The sequence below is a fragment of the Quercus lobata genome, chromosome 4, assembly GCF_001633185.2.
Source record: "Quercus lobata isolate SW786 chromosome 4, ValleyOak3.0 Primary Assembly, whole genome shotgun sequence".
Classification (NCBI taxonomy): Eukaryota; Viridiplantae; Streptophyta; class Magnoliopsida; order Fagales; family Fagaceae; genus Quercus; species Quercus lobata.
In genome coordinates, this window is record NC_044907.1 from 22,169,647 (window position 1) to 22,186,175 (window position 16,529).

Genomic DNA, 16,529 nt, shown 5'->3' on the forward strand with positions numbered 1-16,529 from the left:
ACTCATAATAGGGGTGTTTTGGTAAATTAGTAGTATGGAGCACACGCAAATGGCATAACAAGTAACAACAGAAAAAGCCTGAGGTCTGGTACTCTCTCTTTCCATTTCTGTTCTCTCTCTCTCTCTCTCTAAAACTTGACTCCACTCTATCATCAACACTGCTATTCAATCTCTCTCTCTCTCTCTCTCTCTAAAACCATTGGGTTAGGGTTTCTGAGAATCACCTACAACCTACAATATGGCGAGGAAGAGAAGGTCACGCATTGTCGACGATGATGATGAAGGTCCCTAAAAATCCATACTCTCTCTCTCTTTTCACATACACACATTATATGCGAAAACCAATTCATATTTTCTATGCTTTTTTTTTTCTTTTTTTTTTTTTGGTTTCACAGACGAAAACGAACCAGCTGTAGCTTCCAACAACGAAGACGAAGAAGACGATGGTATATATAAATATAACTAACATATATAGTTTTATCTCAGCTTTTTGCGGTTTATTCTTTCCTATATATATACGTTTCTTTTTGAAAAGTTGATGTAGCTCTAACCGTACGGACTCTTTGTTATCTCTGTCACTGTGTGTGTTCGTTTTGGTTTTAGCTTTTGTTCTACTTAATAATCAATAAGTGCTTTTCATAAATGTTTTCTTAAATTTATTTATTTTTAAATATTTTTGTCCGTACGATCGGCGAGTTTTCGCCGGCGAAATGATCATTTCCGGCTTGCGATATATATAGACATGTTTATCATCGTCTCGTATCACTGCATTTAATGTTATCTCGCGATATTTTCATTTGACGTGATAATGCGATATTTTGAATGCTCCTAGTTGGCTAGTTCTCTTTTTTTGTTTTATATAATTTTTCTTTCTTCTCGCTCTGTTGGGTTTGTAAATTTGTAATCTTTTTTTGCCTTCAAATTTCTATGAACGTGAACGTTTTATAATTTATTGTGTCCCTGCTTTTTTTCTTTTTCTTTTTTTCAAAAAATGTATTTTATTTGTTTATTTATTTTTGCTTTTCCACTCTCATTTTCTTTGATTGTCAAAGTTACACTCAATTTGAGTTCAGTGTCCAAGCATTGGGTCAAGTAAGAATCCGGTTATCGAGTGCTAATGTTTATTAGTTAAAGTTGAGTGTTTTATTGCAATCGATTAGTTTTTTAGGGAGTCGCACAATTTTGAGCTAAAGAGTTATTTATTTATTTACTTTTGTTATTTTCCAATGCAATGAAACCCACTTAATTGCTTTTAAAGAGTAACATATTTCTTTAAGCAATATGTGGTCTCGGTTTCTATGCCCTCAACTCTATAATTTGTTTTATGCTTATATTGTGAGTAATGATTACCCCCACACAGGTTATTTGCACACTCGATCATCTTATGCACACACCCCATGATGTGGGTTTAAATCATGCTTTGAGAGAGTATATAACAAGATTTAAGCCTTTTGCCATATGTTATTATTGTTTCTAGTATTGTTATGGTAATGATGATGTTAGTGACTTAATGTGAGTTGGGTGTTGCTGGTATAGCTGTTGTATTTGTTTGCTATAATCTAATTGTTGTTGATAATTATTGAATTTGGTTTGATTGGTTTGATTAGAAGAAGATTTGGATGAGTTTGAGGATGATGGGTTTTTAGTAGATGATAATGATGATGATGAAGAAGAAGAAGAATCGGAGGAAGAACAACAAAGCTATAAAGGCAAACAAAAGAAAAAGAGGAAAAGGAAAAGGTTAGGATAATCTTTTCCACCCACTCTGCAATGTGATTTGAAGTATGTGGTTTACTTTCATGTTATAAAGTATTTTGCTTTGAAATTCTTTAGAAAATCGTTGAGGAGTCTTATGCTTGATGACGACGATCTTGAGTTGATTCGAGAGAATGAAAACTTGAGCATTATGCAATCAGAGAAGGTGAATTTTTGTGCCATCATCTTTTTTGTTCCTTTTATCCTTGTTGACATGGTATATACATATTTTGTTGATCTTGTTTTGTTTCACTGATAGGGAGGTGCAAAGTTTAAGCGGCTCAAAAAGGTTGGGGTTGACACTGAACTGGAAGGGCCCTCTGGCATTTCAGATGACGATGGTAATTGTTTCTCTGTAGTTATAACTTCTTCAATTTAGTTCAATGTTCTAAAAAGATGTCCATTATATTTTTTTTATAAGTAAAAAAGATGTCCATTACCTGGCTTGAGGACTGCCTGAGTAGGGACCAATTTGCTTGAAAACACTTGGTGCTTATTAGACATTTGCAATATACGTTTCTTTTGGTTAAAAACCATCCATAACATTGTTAATGATTCAAAATTGTGCTTTAAAAATCTAACATTAGAATGTCTATCATAAAATTCTTTAAAAAAAAAAAAAAATTTAAAATGGTCTTTTCAGGACCACTATTTAGTGATGTTGCTGAAGAAGATGAATACGTGCCTGATGATGAAGAGGATGAAATGGCAAATTTTATAGTGGATCATGGAAAATTTTATGGGAAGGGAGCCCCCATAAGGTATTATGCCAGCATGAGCCCCTTGAATTTACTCTTGTAATTCTTATTTTGATTCACCTGCTTACTTTGTTATTTATAAATGATTAATTGTTAATTACATATTTCAAAAAAAAAAAATTGTTTTGTTATTCATTTTTTTTTTCTTTTCTTTTTTGCAAGTTCTACTTACAAATCTCTTTCTTGCCAAAGAAATCTGAATGAAAAGAAGTCAAGGCATGCATCAAAAGCTTCATCTGCAGTAGGGGAAGCTAGTTACACTTTTGGCAATGCTGATGAAGTACTGAATCTTCATGACCAAGTTATAGCTGAGAGTGCCAGACCTGATGATTCTAATGATTTTGCACCTTTCATCCTCAAAGACAAGTACATGACAGAGAAGGATGCTATTATAAAGGAGATTGACTTGCCCGAGAGGATGCAGGTCTATTGTCTTTGATAATGGTAGTTAATTGCCAAAATGTCATCTTATTCTTACTCTGGAATTAATTCTTCCTACGTTTCAACTCTTAGATATTTGGGGAAGTCATTGGGCCTGCTCCAGTTGACGAAATGAGCATTATAGAGGAGTGTTCTTGGATACTTGGTCAACTTGGGACGTATGTGTATCCATTGTTCTGCAAGATGCCGGAACAAGCTGAAGGATTTGACCTATGTAAAAGAATTCGTAAGGAAGACATTATGAGCTTTTTGAAATTGCATCATGTGGAGAAGTGTGATGTAAGTATCAGTAGCTTTAAAGTGAAATCCCATTTTAAACTCTGAATTGCCCCTTTTAATTAGCAATTTTTGTTTTTTTCCAAGATTCCGTTTATTGCTATGTATCGGAAGGAGCAGTGCCTGAGTCTCTTGAAAGACCCAGAGCAAGATGAAGAAAGCAGGGATAAGGTTGATGCTAAGAGAATGCCTAAACTGAAGTGGCACAAGGTACTCTTTATTTTAAATTTTTTCTTCTTTTAATTATAACCTTAGTAAAATTGAGGGGCTATACAAATTACATGTTGCCACCTTATTCATGTAGCATGAGTCATTGTAGAAGAGGAAGAAAAGAAAAGTAGGAAGTGGATATAATGTATAAACAGGATAAATTGTTTCCATAATCCAAGTGAATGTATTCTGTGCAGGTTCTTTGGGCCATCAAGGAGCTTGACAAAAAGTGGTTACATCTTCAGAAGCGGAAGAGTGCTCTTCAGAGGTACTATAACAAGCACTATGAAGAGGAATGTAGCAATATAGTCAGTGGGGCAAGGCTTGCCTTTATTAAGGAGCTCTTTGAAACCACCATCAAGTCTCTGAAGAAGGCTGAATCTGAGAGAGATGTTGATGATGTGGACATGGAGTTTAGTTTACATTTTCCTCCAACTGAGGGGGGCAATGGTGGAAAATATAAGAGGCCTGCAAAGAAATCACAATATAGCTACTGCAATAAGGCTGGCCTGCGGGAGCTTGCACACAAGTTTGGTGACTCCAAGCAATTTGGCTTCCAAATAACTTTAGAGAGAACTGTATGTTCACTAGTGTATAAACTTCTTTTATTACCATGTTTTTGTTTTAAAATTTATGTGTAAGACATAATTTGGCTTCTTCTGACTGTAGGGATTTAAGTTTGATGAGGATCCTGAGGAATTTCCAGAGGAGATAGCTTCAAATTTTATGTGTGAAATGTTTGAAACTCCTGAAGCAGTGCTCAAAGGTGCTAGGCACATGGTATGCTCTTGATGTCTGTCTTTGATCCTGCATGACTTTGAGGGGCTGGTTGGTTTTGTTTGCTAACCTTTTTTTTTTTTGCAGGCTGCAGTGGATATCAGCTGTGAGACATTGTTTAGGAAACATGCCCGTGGTATTTTCATGGATAGAGCTTTAATCTCAACAAGCCCTACCCCAAAAGGAAACAAGGAAATAGATTGTTTTCATCAGTATGCAGGGGTCAAGTGGCTACGCAATAAACCACTCTCAAAATTTGAGGACATGCAGTGGCTTCTTATTCAGAAGGCGGAAGAAGAGAAGCTCCTTGAAATTACCATAAAGTTGCCAGAGAGTGCCCTGGATGAGTTGATTAGTGCATCCTATGATGTTTATCTTAGAGACAATGATAATAGATCTGCTCAAATTTGGAATGAACAGCGCAAGTTAATTCTAGAGGATGCAATTAAAAATTTTCTTCTTCCTTCTATGGAGAAGGAAGCAAGAGCTCTGTTGACCACCCGAGCAAAAAACTGGTTACTTATAGAATATGGGAAGCAGTTCTGGAACAGGGTCTCTGTGGCGCCATATCATTGTAAGGAAAATGTTGTTAACAAGAATAAAGGTATTGCACCAAGGGTAATGGCCTGTTGTTGGGGTCCAGGAAAGCCAGAAACTACATTTGTAATGTTGGATTCTTCAGGAGAAGTGCTTGATGTGTTGCATGCTGGGTCAATTACTAAGCGGTCACAAATTGTTATTCACCAGCAACAGAGGAAGAATGACCAACAGCATGTTCTTAAGTTCATGAAAAATTATCGTCCACATGTCATTGTCTTAGGTGCTGCTAATGTGGCTTGCACACGGTTGAAGGATGATATCAAAGAGGTATTCATATCTAGAACAATTTAACATAGTAACTTTTGCTGTGCTAGTTATGAAGAGCTGAGTATTCTTATCAAGAACAACAATATTTTCACTACATGATGTAGTCAAAAGTAGAGAGAGAGAGACAGAGAGAGAGAGAGAGAGACATAGGTTAAAGTTGAACCTTGTGTAACTTTTACTTCTCAAATATCATCAATAACTATCTCATCCAAAAAATATATAAAATTTCATAATAGTTTTTTTAACTTTAAAATTATACACAAAACATGAGTCAAATAGTAAACAAGATATATTTGGTATGCATGTAAAGAATAAAGAGAACGTGTATTTTGCTTTCGTGACTTAACATCATGACTTCACTGACTTAACATTTCATATTTTACTTGATGGATGCTAATGCAACTTAACATTCATGACTTCACTGACTTGTCATATGATGTATATTTTCCTTTTCTTCTATAATCATTTTGATTTCTTCTTTATTAGTTAGACAATATGACATTGTGAGTCGTTATTCCTGTTGATCAGATCATTTTTAAAATGGTAGAGGAGAATACTGGAGATATCAGCCAAGTTATGGATGAGATCAGCATTGTTTATGGGGATGAATCCTTTGCCCATATTTATGAACATTCACAGATTTCCTCAGAACAGCTGTCTGGACAACCAGGTAATTACATTTGTTTCTTGATATCTTCTTTTAATTAACTTGATTTTTTACTGTTGCCTTTATTTTGGAAATCATTTAGGCATTGTAAAGCGTGCTGTGGCTCTCGGTCGTTACCTCCAGAACCCATTGGCTATGATTGCAACATTGTGTGGGGCCCAAAGAGAGATAGTATCTTGGAAACTTAGCTCCTTGGATCACTATCTTACAGGTGATGAGAAGTGGGAGATGATAGAATGGGTTATGGTGGATGTTACAAACCAGGTAGGTCTAGACTTGAACTTGGCTGCAAGCCATGCCTGGCTTTTTGGGCCTTTGCAATTCGTTTCCGGGCTTGGACCTAGAAAGGTGGCTTCATTACAGAGGCAATTACTTGGAGGTAAAGAAATTAGAAATCGAAGAGACTTAATTAGTTGTGGACTGAGAGGAAAGAACGATTTCTATAATGCAGTTGGTTTTTTACGAGTTTGTTGTAGTGGACTGCATTATACTGGCAAAGATACTAATCTGTTGGATAATACAAGAATTCACCCTGAGTCATATAGTCTTGCAGAGGATTTGGCAAAGGCAGTTCATAAATTTCATGTTCAGGATGATGCAAATAATGCTGATTCCCTGGAAGAGCCGGTACAGTACATTAATGACAATCCACAACTGCTAAAAAGTTTTGATATTACTGATTATTCGGAAAAATATGAAATAGAAATGGGAGAAAACAGAAGAGAGACTCTTTATGATATTAGAATGGAACTTCTTCATGGATTTCGAGATCCTCGAAGGCCTTATGAAGAACCAACTCAGGATGAGGAATTTGATATGGTATCTGGAAAAAATGGGAATGCTCTTGCTGAAGGAAGAATAGTCCAGGCAACAGTTCGCAATTTGCAATCTCATCGAGCTTTCTGTGTGCTTGACTCAGGCTTGACTGGGGTACTCGTAGAGGAAGACTTTTCAGATAATGCTGATGGCATTTCTTTAGCAGACAAGCTGCATGTAGGTGATATTCTTACCTGCAAGATCAAACAAATAGAAAAAGACAAATTCCAGGTGTGTCTGACTTGTAAAGAAAGTGAATTAAAGAGTAATGGAGACCAAAACTCTTCTGAAGCAGACCCTTATTACAGTGGAGGCCAGAGCAGTTTACGAAATCAGCAGGGGAAAGCCCACAATGGGGAGCTAGCAAAGAAGCCTTTCAACCCAAGGATGATTGTTCATCCTCATTTTCAGAATCTAACTTTGAATCAAGCAATGGAGGTGTGTTATTCATAATGCAATTTTTAGCTTGTTCAATTTTTCGTTGTCATGGAGTTTTGAATTGGTGATAGGCATTAATTTGTGTATTTTGTTGAGTAGTTCCTATCAAATAAGGATGCTGGAGAATTTATTTTTCGCCCTAGTGCCAGAGGTCCATCTTATCTTACTTTAACTCTGAAAATCTGTGATGGACTTTTTGTGCACAAAGACATCACCGAAGGGGGAAAGGATCACAGCAATATTACAAGCTTGCTTCGTCTTGGAAAGACATTAAAAATAGGGGATGATTACTTTGAGGATATTGATGAGGTTTGTATTCCTTTTTTCTGGTCAGGAAGGCTTCTAAACTTCTACCTTATATTGTCAGTGTTGCTACAATAGTATGTCATCTCTGCCAATTTTATATTTCAACCAGTCCTCATTCATCATATATGTAATTTCTTTATTTCTACACAGTGAGTTGACTAATGAGTTCTAGATTCACCTATGTAGTAAAACTGAATAAATAGATAAAATTAAAAACTGTAACTGTGAGTCACTAAAATAATTCCATCTGATTCTTGCCCAGCGAACTAGCCAAAAAACTGATCAGGCTTTCTTAAGGAAAAGGTTGAAAGCTAGCTAATGTCTTGGTGTGGAGAATATTTTGGAATTAAAATTTTCCGTGATCACAACTATAACATCAATGAGTTGACATCAAGCTTATTGCTAGTAGTTAGTTGTTGCTGGACCTTTGTCTTAATCCCAACATAATTTCGAGTTTTATCTTATGGGTTACTTGATAAATCCCCAAGCTGAGAAGAAATTACTTAATACACAGAAAATTTAGTGTCTGTGCTTATCTGCTAAATGTATCTGCCCTTTTGATTGTTTTGACTCATCTAATATTTTTTCATGGTGTCAAAAATAGGTTGTGGATCGTTATGTTGACCCACTGGTAACCCACCTGAAAACAATGGTTAGTTTCCGAAAATTCAAGAGGGGTTCAAAAGCAGAGGTTGATGAAGTGTTGAGAGTAGAAAAATCAGAATATCCGACTAGAATTGTTTACTGTTTTGGAATTTCTTATGAGCATCCTGGAACTTTCATCTTGTCTTATATAAAAACCACACATCTACGTCATGAGTTTGTTGGTCTGCATCCCAAGGGATTCAAGTTTAGGAAGCAAATGTTTGGGAAGATTGAGCATTTGGTGGCATATTTCCAGAAGCATATTGATGATTTGCAGCATGAGTCAGCACCAATGCAAAAATCTGCATTTGGGGGTTCTTCTGTAAAGACTAGTGATTGGGGAAGCAATGATAGTGGTTGGCAAAGCCAGCCAAAATCAGGCTTAGACAAATCTACCCCTTTTCCAAGAGGTGAAAACTACTCACTTTCTTTATGTAATTTCTTTAATTTTATACCTTGCATAAAGCACACAATAGCCTGGGGAAAATTATTTGATAGACTCCTCTGTCAAGTTTCAGATTATTATATTGATCTGGTGTTAAATTCCTGGATTAACGTTATGTTAGAAGTTTTTAATACCATACAATAATGCTTATTTGTTAGTCAAAGCAATTGATGTGTACATGAGTTTGATATATGAAGATGCATGTCTATAAAATATAAATAGGGCATTCACATATCAATGCTGTAAATGGTATCGTACAATAATTTTGTTGTAGAACACATGATATGGTCACAATAGGCTAACCTGCCAATATTTAGAATATTTTGATGCATTAACTTTCTTTACTCTTCATTTTTCCATTTAATTGACAGATACAAATGACTATGGAGATGGTGGCCAAGGCCTTGGTCATGGGCGTGGACGTGGACGTGGTCGTGGGCGTGGTCGTGATGACAGCAGCCATGAAAATAAAGATTCTGGTTATGATACATACTCAAAGTCGGACTTTGGTTCGAAGGATGGAGATGGGGGTGGTGGTGGATGGAGCACTTTTCATAGTGAAAAAGTTCAGAATTCACCCAGCAAATGGGATAGTGATTGTACTAATACTAATGGAGGAAATTGGGGGGGTGTAGGTGATGGTACAGGGAGTTGGAGTGGGGGTGCAAGGGATAACAACAATAAGACTTTCTCTGGTGAGCCGGGCAGTGGTGGAACTGATGGTGTTGGTGGAACAAGTTGGGGACCTAGTGGTGGTACAGGTGGTTGGGGTGATAGCACTAGCAGTAAGGGTGGAGGTGCAGGTGGTGTCACTTGGGGTGACAGCAAGGGAGCTGAAAGTAATAGTGGTGGCAATCAAGGGGGCAATAATGTACTTGGCCATGGGGGTGCAAGTGAGAACAAAAATAATACTTTTTTTGGTGAGTTGGGCAGTGGTGGAACTGATGGTGTTGGTGGAACAAGTTGGGGACCTAGTGGTGGTACAGGTGGTTGGGGTGATTGCAATAAGGGTGGAGGTGCAGGTGGTTGGGGTGATAGTAGTAAGGGTAGAGGTGCAGGTGGTGTCATTTGGGGCGGCAGCAAGGGAGCTGAGAGTAATAATGATGGCAATCAAGGTGTTAATAATGGATGGAGCCATGGGGGTAGTGATGGTGGATGGAGCAATTCTCCCGATGCCAAAATTAAAAATTCACCTGGAAAATGGGATAATAATCATGCTAATGCTAGTGGTGGAAATTGGGGTGGTGGTGGTGATGGAACTGGTGGTTGGAGTAGGGGTGGGAGTGCCAGTTTTGGCAATTGGGATAACAATGGGGAAGGTGGGCATACTAGTGGTTACAAAATGGGTTGCTCCAATGATCACGGTTATGGACAAGGACAAGGACGTGGTCCTAATCGTGGTCGAGGTCGTGGTCGAGGTCGTGGACGTGGACGTGGACATGGACGTGGACGTGACTCTTATAACATAGGGGATGAGGACAACAATCATAGTGGTGGAACTAATACTGGTGGTTGGAGTGGGGGTGGGAGTGCCAGTTTTGACAATTGGGATAACAATGGGGAAGGTGGGCATACTAGTGGTTACAATATGGGTTGCTCCAATGAGCATGGTTACGGACAAGGACGAGGACGTGGTCCTAATCATGGTCGAGGTCGTGGTGGTCAAGGTCGTGGTGAAGGTCATGGACGAGGCCGTGGCCAAGGTCATGGGCGTGGACGTGGACGTGACTCTTATAACAGTAGGGATGATGACAACAATTATACTTCCTTTAGTGGGTTGGGCAGTGGTGGAACTGATAGTGCTGGTGGAACAAGTTGGGGACCTAGTGGTGGTACAGGTGGTTGGAGTGATAGCAGTAAGGGTAGAGGTGCAGGTGGAGGAAGTGGGGAACGCAGCGGTAGTACAGGTGGTTGGGGTGATAGCAGTAAGGGTAGAGGTGCAGGTGGTGGCACCTGGGGTGGCAGTTAGGGAGCTGAGAGTAACAGTGGCAGCAGCATTGGATGTGATCTGGGGGTGACTGGAGTAGAAATGCCGGCAGTGGCTGGTGAAAATATCTTGGGAAGTGTAGGATTTCAGTTAGCAGTGATTAGTGAAATTCCTTCCATATGTGGGATTATGTTATTAGTGTAGATTGGGATCAAGGGTTGCTTTTATATTTTGTGTTGTAGTAAGCGAACAAGCATGGCCTCAAATGGCTCTCCTTTCTTGAAAGATAAGGTAAATGGTAAGATCTTGTGATCAAGATCCACCTAGTACTTGTTAACTTATCTATGGAAAGTGGAAAAAAGGTTTATGCGAACAAGCTTGGCTTTACTCTTGTTACTTGGGAAGTAAAATATACTGCTTGTCATTGCTTTTAGTATGACAGTACCCACTACTCTTTGTGACTGAGGTTATATTGCTCTCTCTCTCTCTCTCTCTCTCCAATAATCTTCTGAAATGCTACTAATTGAAGGAACCCAGATAACTCTTCAGTTAAGTCATGATAGCACTCCAATTGATTTGATGACCAATGACTGTTGATTCATCCCCTGCTGCAATTTCTGTGTAGAACAGTAGCCATGTACATTCTGTTTAGTTTTCAGCTAAAAGTATTTGCAGATGCAGATTTTTGTTAACCTTCTGGTTTGTGGCTTGTCATTTGGTATTGAGATGTTGGGGAGGAAGAGAAGTCAGGCTTCTAGGATTATAATTGCTTCCCAAGTTAGATGCAACCTGAAATTATTCATGTCAGCTGGTTAGTGATAGGTGCGCCTATTTTTTGTGTTACTGAATTTGTGTTGCAATAATAATCATATTAGTAGTGGTTTATTCACTGAAGAAGATTTCCTAACTATTGATGGGGTTTTGCACCATGGAATGGTTGTGAAGTGCATAATATCTTTCTCATGGCTAATCAATCTCTCAAACTCAGATTTGTTGTTCAAGACATGATTTTGAGCTTTACATAGGCTATGAAATCTTGAATCGTGCGTGACCTAGAATTGGTAAAAAAAAAAAAAAAAAAAAAACCAATTGATAAACATCTGTGACCAATCACATCTTAGAGTCCTGATGATTGGCGACTTTTCACCAACTAAAATCCATGTACTCACACAAAGTGGGTACTCGAGGCGCATGTTGCCAACTCTGGGGTTGGACTGAGATCTAGTGATGTCAACTTGGTCACTCCACTGGGCACATTAGAGAGTTCAGGGCTAGATCCTTCTACCAATTTTTTTTTTTTTTTTTTTTTTTTTTGAATGCGTGGCTTAATTCTACATTGCATTCCATAATCATATCCATGTATAGCTTTTTAGTTTAGTCTCCTTATTTCTTTATAATCTTATGACATAGCTCAGGATCAAAATTTAAAATGTAAAACCATTATTATATATGTCATATTTGTTGTTGTGTTTGCTTGCAAAATCTTTAACCTTTATATTTTCAGAAATTGCATGAAGTGTCACTCATTATTAGTCGAATAGTCTTTCACCATTCGGTTTAGTTTTGGAGATCAAATTAATTAAGCACCTCATGTATCAGGTTTCGTCAATAGGACAGTAGTTGAAAAGACTAAAAAGACTCCCCTTGATCTGCTTCACTTACTAACCTTCATTGAAGGCAAGGTTGGATGATCAAAGACCCGATAAGCTATGAATATAACCAAGTTCATGGCCATGTTGCATATAGCCATAGACTACATAACATAGGCACTTGAAGCCTATGATAATATAGGGCACCAAAGTTCAGAACAGTAATAACCCCCAAAAAAAATGCAAGGAAAAAGTATTATCTTATAGGATATTTGCTTAGAAAATATTTTTAGAAACTTTTTTTGTGAGAGAAATGAAAAAAAAGTAACCAACTTTTTAACATTTTTTTTTAATATTTCTCATGAAAGTTGTATTATAAATTTTTTAAAATAGTCCATTAACAAATACCTTAAGGACACCTGTTAATATCTTATTATTCAGGTTCATGCATCTCATCACCTTGACCCTGAGGTTATTTGCACTTCTGTTTGCAGATTTGTTCTTTCCACCCACACACATCATGTACCAAAAAAATCTAAGGAAAAGAGCATATATGTCAGCATATATATACTGATAGTTTTCTCTCATAAATTGTACAGATATGAAGTAAGCGGCCGAAAGTTTGGATTAAGAAAGGTGAAGAACTGTTGGAGAACTAGACTTTTCTCAGCACCAAAAGAGGAATTAACCCCACATTTTTCTCTATTTTTAAAAACTCTGGACATCTGTACCAATTTTGAATTGGTAATGTTAATAACTAGTAAGTGTTGTACCCCATTTTTATTCTATAGAAGAAAGGGTTGATTCAAAATTTTCATGTGTGACTTTAGTATGTAATAATATAGCTGCTTGTCACTTTTCAGTAAGTTTGCATGCCAAAATAATTGTATGCTCCCAAGGGTTTCAGTTTCAACCAGATTTGATGAACAAAAATAGAAGCATGAACGGGGTTAAACCGTTGTGTTAAACAGAAGCCCTGTACTTTTTTTCAGTTTTCAGCTAAAAGTATTTGCTGTGCAGATACTTGTTAAATTATGGTTTTTGGTTTGTCATTTGGTATTGAGAAGTAGTAGAAATTAAAGAAGTCAAGCTTCTAGGTTTGGAAAATATAATTGCTTCTGAAGTTCGATGCAACATGAAAATATTCATGACAGCCGTTTTAGTTAGTGCACAGAAATAAAGACACTAGACCGATATGTGTTGTTTCTTTGTTGCCTCATTGCACAAAAGCACTAAAGGTAAGCCAAAACATTTTTTGTGTTTGATAGACTAATAATAGTAGTAGTTTATTCACCAAAATAGATGATTTAACAATTGATGGGTTTTGCACCATGGAACTCTTTGTTTCAAAGATTGGTCTGCTTAGAGGTTATATCTTCAATCTCATTTAAAACAGAACCCATACGGCATGTAAAATTAACTAATGGAATAGGTGTATGAAACATGTTTAAAATGTGAACACAGAAAAAATGGCAAGCATTTTAAATTTCATACAAATATTATAAAGCATAAAATAGAGGAAAAATATCTTCTAATTCGTTTATATCTACTATTTTACATAAATATCCACAATTAATGTGGAAATATTCACATTTTAAAAAACAAGGAAAAGAATGTCTACATTTAAAACATGAAAGTGGAAATAAATAAATAAACAATTAGATGTCAAAAGCAAGTGTAAGAGCATCATTGCCCTAAAATGTAACACAAAGTGTTCAAGACTTTAAATAGCTCGGGCCCAATAGCAACTTAGCCCAAAAGAGGGAAGTAATGGATACCGTTCTACATTTTTTTTTCCACAAAGTTAATTATTTTTCTCCATGCAAAAATATTGTGTTGTTAACCCATACTCCAAAAACTTAAACTTATGAGTTTGGACCAATTATGTTATATTAACTATTTATTATTATTTAATGCGGGACTTTAGTCACACATGTATACTCAATAGCGCCTTTGATTCTTGATATCATGTTGAAGTTGCTCAATTTCTCTTTTTGGGAAATTCATTTTGTTAACAAGGATTGTAATGTTCAGGCCCATCTGCTAGTTGTCTGGGTTTCTTGTACGTACTGTCTGGGCTTCTTGTACACAATCATTCTCACACCCAATTTCACAATTTGTTGACTTGTGTAATTTTGAGTGGTGTGTGAAGTAGTGGATTGCATAATGCAGAAAATTTCCACCATTCACAGTTGCACAACTTAACAATTTGTGAAATTAGGTATGCGATTGACTCTCTGCTTAGAATTATTCTTCTTGAACGATCTCATTTATCCCTTCTGTTCTCTTAGAGGATGAAGATAGTTTGGATCTCATGACTAACTTTTTGTTGTCTTTTTATTTTTGTTTAATGATACTTAATTAGTCAGCTTAAAAAAAGAGTCCTCATTGACTAACATTATATTATATAATTGAATGACTGCTAATATTTTAGTCTAATTGTTATATATTTGATGATGTATCTTTTTTCCTTTTGCCCCATATCCATCAATGGACTGGCCTATAACTTGACCCACTGGGCTTGTTTCTGTTATCCTTATTTACCCAAAATAAAAAGGGCATGTGAATGTGTGTTTTTTTTTTTTTTTTTTTTTTTTTATGTCGTCATATAATAGTTTACCATTTTTACCTATTTTCCCCCTAAATTTTGTCAGTGTTTCAACTTTCAAGTGCTCTCATGAGTTATTGGAATGATTTTTCTAATTTATGACATGCTAAGTTCCAAATTTTATCACTTACCAAGAACAAAAGTTCCAAACCTTATTATTGACTTATTTTTACCTATTTTTTTTCTTCATTTGGAATGCAAGTCATATTTTTCTTCACATTATCTGAGATTTTTACCTAAGCATCCAATCATCCATGACATTTCCATACACCTCCTGGGAATCACTGCAATAAATAAACATGGAAATCAATCATTTGAATCTTCCCATTTAAGTCCCTATGCATTCTATTCTATGTTTTATTTGGTAAAGAGGCACAAACTAGCGGTGGCTTAAGAATTCCAGCAACTTTGTTTTTATACTTTTGGAAAAAGAAAGATGGGTTCACTGGATTCAAATACATGTTTGAGGTTCAATACCACTTCGTCTGATGAAAGTATTTGCTTAAATCTTGACACAGAACCTTGCTTACACCTACTTTAACAGATTCTTTCTTATCAATTCCGCTAACTGCAAGGGTAATTGGCATCAGTAAAAGTGAGATATACATTGAAATGCATAAACAAAAATGACCTTCGATTAAGGGTGAACCATATAAGTAGAACATTGAACATCAACATCGTCTTCTGTTTTCCTCAAGTGACCTGCCCCATGACAGACACAAAAGTTGCCATTGCTGTTACCCCTTCTGGATTCTTAGATTAAGGTTTGCTTGTAGGAATGGATCATGGGTTGAAGTTGTTTGATGCTAGTTTGTAATTATTGTTACCTATTAAGTCAAAGCTATAGCATTTACATAGTTCTATAACTATTCTTTTCTGCTAGTTCTTGAGCCAGAACTGTGGTACTTCTTTGACACACACACACATATAACCCTATTAAATGCTTGCCCAATTTTTTATTTAACATTAGATGATTTTGGAGGTAGGAATATAGGCATAGCATTCAAAGATTATAAGAGTACATCCACAACAAATCTGATATAACAATTTTTTTCACTACTACTGAGATACCATATTTATGGTGTTAATGAAAGATACATGTGAAAATAATATTGTACAAGTCATAATTTGGCACCTCAACAAGTTCTTGTGAAATAGAATGTGAAAAAAGTTTTATCTCCCCAGCATAGCTCAATACAACCATGGGAAGATGATTATTAAAACTTTGACGTACTTCTTTTTTTTCTTTTTTCTTTTTTTCCTGTTGGAGGCTGGGGGTAGAGAGAGAGAGATGAAGCAAAATAAAGGTCACCAAATTGGTGAGTCATGCTACCAAACATATAGAAGAAACGATCAGCATTTTAAGATGGAATGATTTATAACATTATTATTATTATTATTATTAAATTTTTTGGGGGAGACAGCAGTGGGTATAATGTAACTTTGTGTGCTTTTTGGTGGTAAAATGCTTAGCATTTATTTATTTATTTTAATGACGAGGAACCCCCCTCAAGGTATGGGACAGTGGGACCACCCTTGAGGGGCAAACCCCGGATGCCTATACACCCCCACTGAGCAGACATCAGGTAAATCATGAAATGTCTCAACTAGGGGTCAAACTAGAGACTTCTGGGTTTACAGTTAGTCCAGGCACTTTCCCTTACTACCGGATTTTTAATTACTCCAAGGTCAATGCATGATTTTGCCAATCCTGTGGACCTGACAACTTTGAAAAATTGCTAACACCTCAAATGATCATGAAATCGCACCAAAAGTTACAATGTGAAGGATTTATGAGTAGACTATATACTTCTTAAGTTTCAGCTAAAGGATCCATTATAACCCTGACTTATAATCTTCCTTTTTGGTTGGACAGAATCTGCCTTTTCAAGTCCATACGGAGCATTGTGTTTGAAATAAGCCTTTAGCTGAAATCAGTTACACCATGCCCACTCCATCAATCAAACCTAACATTCTTAGCAAAACTCTCTCAACCCAAAAGCC

At 36.6% G+C, this 16,529-nt stretch overlaps 1 protein-coding gene across 2 annotated transcripts; it reads left to right on the top strand.

Moving 5' to 3' along the window:
- Positions 1-109: 109 nt before the first annotated feature.
- LOC115987728 (transcription elongation factor SPT6 homolog) lies at positions 110-10,715 on the top strand. 2 transcript variants are annotated; one of them, XM_031111321.1, is made up of 17 exons: positions 110-284; positions 396-446; positions 1,608-1,740; positions 1,834-1,921; positions 2,015-2,096; positions 2,399-2,516; positions 2,676-2,937; positions 3,027-3,233; positions 3,318-3,440; positions 3,638-4,018; positions 4,110-4,220; positions 4,305-5,084; positions 5,613-5,754; positions 5,834-7,005; positions 7,105-7,314; positions 7,916-8,366; positions 8,773-10,715. In XM_031111321.1, exons 1-17 carry the CDS (start codon positions 239-241, stop codon positions 10,368-10,370), a joined length of 5,955 nt encoding a protein of 1,984 aa, XP_030967181.1. In that variant the 5' UTR covers positions 110-238; the 3' UTR covers positions 10,371-10,715. The 2 variants fall into 2 exon arrangements, with proteins under 2 accessions (XP_030967181.1, XP_030967182.1); XM_031111322.1 differs by having other exon boundaries at positions 2,706-2,937.
- Positions 10,716-16,529: the final 5,814 nt, after the last annotated feature.

Coding starts and splice junctions, on each gene's coding strand:
- LOC115987728 (XM_031111321.1), top strand. CDS start 239: ATGGCGAGGAAGAGAAGGTCACGCATTGTCGACGATGATGATGAAG. Junction 1,922..2,014: donor GCATTATGCAATCAGAGAAG/GTGAATTTTTGT, acceptor TTTCACTGATAG/GGAGGTGCAAAGTTTAAGCG. Junction 2,097..2,398: donor TGGCATTTCAGATGACGATG/GTAATTGTTTCT, acceptor TGGTCTTTTCAG/GACCACTATTTAGTGATGTT.